Source organism: Ciona intestinalis, chromosome 1, assembly GCF_000224145.3.
Source record: "Ciona intestinalis chromosome 1, KH, whole genome shotgun sequence".
In the NCBI taxonomy this organism is placed as follows: Eukaryota; Metazoa; Chordata; class Ascidiacea; order Phlebobranchia; family Cionidae; genus Ciona; species Ciona intestinalis.
Window position 1 is genome coordinate 4,389,462 of NC_020166.2, and position 3,783 is coordinate 4,393,244.

The 3,783-nt window shown below is 31.6% G+C and overlaps 1 protein-coding gene across 2 annotated transcripts in view; it reads left to right on the plus strand.

Moving 5' to 3' along the window:
• The first annotated feature begins 352 nt into the window (after positions 1 to 352).
• The window catches only part of LOC100175731 (protein bicaudal C homolog 1-like), a 13,647-nt gene continuing 10,216 nt past the window's right edge, over positions 353 to 3,783 (plus strand). The window contains exons 1-3 of one of the 2 annotated variants that reach the window (XM_018812365.2): positions 353 to 1,075; positions 1,588 to 1,634; positions 1,740 to 1,809. In XM_018812365.2, coding sequence (XP_018667910.1) covers positions 472 to 1,075; positions 1,588 to 1,634; positions 1,740 to 1,809 — 721 coding nt within the window. In that variant the 5' untranslated portion in view covers positions 353 to 471. The remainder of the gene's footprint in view (positions 1,076 to 1,587; positions 1,635 to 1,739; positions 1,810 to 3,783) is intronic. The other variant, XM_026838932.1, reaches the window with a different exon arrangement.

The following is a 3,783-nucleotide window of genomic DNA, read 5'->3' on the forward strand; positions in this document are numbered from 1 at the left end:
AAAAAAAAAACGAAGAAAAACTGCATAAAACGCCCTGGATGTCATTGATTACATTAGTAAGCGGGGCCGCCTCGCGTTGAAAGAGAGTGTATCAGCTCTCTCCTTTACCGACATTGGAGATGCGGGTTCTATTCTTTTTTATTTTTATTTCTGTAAATTCCTACACATCGGCCCATATTTGCTCCCTCTTATCGCCAGCACACTTTTATCGCCCACAATCGAAAAGCTAGTTGCTTGACTTGTTAATTCTATGGACTGCAAGCCAAAATAACCTTGCTGCATAGACAACCGATACTTAACTTACGAGCGGCTCACAGCGGTTACCCCCTTTTTTTTTTTGTATATGATTACCGCAAAGGCGCATTGAATATTTATTTTTTTCGTTAGTAGGTACTTTTTGCACCATCGATGATGACAATCGACACAAGACAAACAGTAAGCAAGTACGCTAGTTGACACAGCTATATTCTAATGGCGGTGAACTCGAATGGGCAATTTGACGGGGCAGCAAGTTGGAGCGGGGATTTGATATCACAAGATAGTCCTTCTTTGACCACTGCTGCTGAAGCAACAACTGCGGATGACAGCGTTTTATTTAATGTAAATAACGCACAGCTTTCTGCAACTAATCACAGCAACAACAACAGTAACAATAACTGTAACATTGAATCACGTGTATATAAAGTCAACAGTATCGACAGCAATCAAACGATTGTTTTAGATCCAAACAGTGGAACTGTTAATGATCTGGAACGCTTAAACACCACGCATGATATCAACGACACTCATGCAACTGTGAGTACATCACCTCAGAAACCTTCAGTTGAATCGAATATATTAAAGTGTGAAAATGAAAACTTAACATTGTATAAAAGTGGGATGGTACAAAGCATAGATGAGTCGAATACAAGTTCAGACACAACCGATGTCAAGAAACAAGACTCCATGTTAAATGACAAGGAGTCAATAGTAGCATCATCTGAAGTGTTGGATGGAGAGGAAGAACAAAGGGATCCGGAGTGGACAGAGGAGCGCTTTCGAGTTGACAGGAGAAAGTTGGAACAAATGTTGCAAGGTTTGTAAATTATATATTTGTTTTCTTCACCCACCATCCACTCTTCAGATGCCATTTAGAAAACTCTCTTTAATTAAAATTGTAAAACAATAACCACAACATAATGTAAAGACAATATATTTGCCTAGTTTTCATATTTAATATTGGATAATGTGGTCCTTGTCCTTTATATTAATCAAAATTGGACATTATGCTGTGGTTGTCATTATTTATTGTTATGCAGACAATTTCATGCCCGGTGAAGAATCACAGTTTAAAATAATAACTGATTAAACTATTATTGGAAATAAAAGAACAGAATATCTTATAAATAATATGGAATATAAGTTATATAAATAATTTAGCTGCACGTAGCTGTATGTTTTATATAATCTACTAATTACACTAGTCAAGCGTAATATTACCTAAATGATGTTTTAAAAAAACTTTTTGTTTGGCATCAGCCTATTGAAATAAACCTTTTTAATAGATTAATCTTTAAGTTTCTAATATTGTTTATATTTACTTCTTAGCTGCTGTCAGTGGAAAAGGGCAAGGTGGAGAGGAGTTTTTTAACCAGGTAAGAAAAATAAAATAAAAGATTTATAAAACTACCATGTTTGTTTTAAGATTAGTTCGACAATTAAAAATGAACAACAATGTCAAGTATTTTCTTGATCTTTAGATTATGGAAGCCACTAATACACAAATAACTTGGCCATCAAAGTTAAAGATTGGTGCCAAATCAAGAAAGGGTAAGCTCCAATTTATTCTCACTTTTTAGAAAATAAATTATTATGAGCGCTTGAAACAATGATGTGCATATATATATGGACGAAAAAAATGTTTACACTGCTAACTAACATATATTATTATCATCAATAAAGTTCTTGAATAACTAAATTACTAAAGAATAAATAAATATACCCAGATTCTGTTTTTACATATTCATTTTATTGTTATCATTATTAATATTAGAATGTTTTAATGTTTAAACCAAAAGAGTTAATTTATAATGATCTATCAAATGTTCAGCATTATTGCAGAAGTAATGCCCCTTGGCTGTTTAACTAAGATTTCAATTATGATAACTTTCAAAAATGTCATTGTTCTTCTGCAACTTTATATGTTTACTTTATACTTTATATAATCATATCATACTTTATATATATATATGCTTTAACGCTTAGCTGCACAGATGTAGAGTAAAGTGGGCATCAATGGTTGTATTTTATTGTGTATACTTAACTGGTGAAAGTTTTGTTTTGTAGTTAAACATGTGATTGGTAAATCAGTAATGTATATAGCCTTAGCCTATTGTATTGTAAGCCAGAAGCTAATGTTTGGCACACTGGAATCGTTTTTTAAGTTCATAAAGCTTTATTATTGAACTTTTTCCCATTAAAGCTGTAAGCTTTGCCCCTTGGCAATTTTAGTTTTAACAACTTTAGTCTGTCATCCGATTAAAGTTGTTATTCATCCCATGGTAAAGTGCTTTGTTTGATGGTGGCCACCTGGACAATTGGTGGTATCTTGATCATTTTCAAAACAAAGAAAGTATGCTTTGTTTGAAGTGAAAGGTGTTAGGAAGTTTGACATAATGGACAAGATTTAAGTGTTAGCGGTTCAAATCAAACACCATTGTTAAGCTTACATACACATTCTTTTATTTTGTATTAGACTTTTATTATTTTTCTATGGTTCATCCTTTCAGACATATTTGGAGTACCTATGATATAAATGAAAATATATATTAGGAAGAACCTTCAATACAATTTTCTCTTGTGTTATTTATAACATTAACTAGACATTAGTGTATTATTTCTGTTAATTTATTTTCAGTTTTAGATTAGGAACAGGTGTTGAAAATATTGTAAGCAATATATAATTGTAATGAATGACACCGCGATATTTCAATTGGGTTATTGTGTTCACAACGAGGGTATCAAGTTCTCATAAACAGTCGATACAATATTATATCTGTCCTCTAATACACACGATATCAATTCATCCAACTGCAGACCCACTTTTCTATTTTAGTGTTGTTTCACACATTCATACTTGTAAAGATGAAAAAAAATGTAAATGTTATGTTACTACAGTAAGCTTTTTTGTAAAGATAGATAATTAATGTAATTAATGACCTGGTTATACGCCCACATATGGTCAGGAGTTCATGACTATCTAGCATTGTTACTTACTTTGATGCATTGTTTCTGTAAAGTATCATTTAGTTGTCTAAACTCACTGATAAAGTTATTTAGATTGTTTGTTTATTATTTCATAGAAAACTTCTATAATGTTATTGTTTATTTGACTGTGGTCTGTAGTAGAACATTTAATTTTGCTACTTAATATGATCGTGTTGATAATGTTATAATAAAAGTATTACATATATATAATATGGATGTTTATCTTTTTTCATTTACTTTGTGCACGAGCACGATTACGTATTGTATGATGGCTCGCTTACATTTTTAAGACGATATTTAACTGACTTATTTATTTACTATAACTCTGGTGTTGCGTGTATTACTAATTATAGTTTAGACTAATTATATTAAGAGTATTATGTAATTTATTTATGTATTTTTAGCATTATGAAACAATTTTGTTATGTATTGAAGAAGTGTTAAGCTTACCAATCGGAGAAATAATTCAGAAGTTTTAAGTGCTCTTAGTTCCTCTCGTGTGTCGCAATAGTGGATATTAACTTCGGCAATGATGAA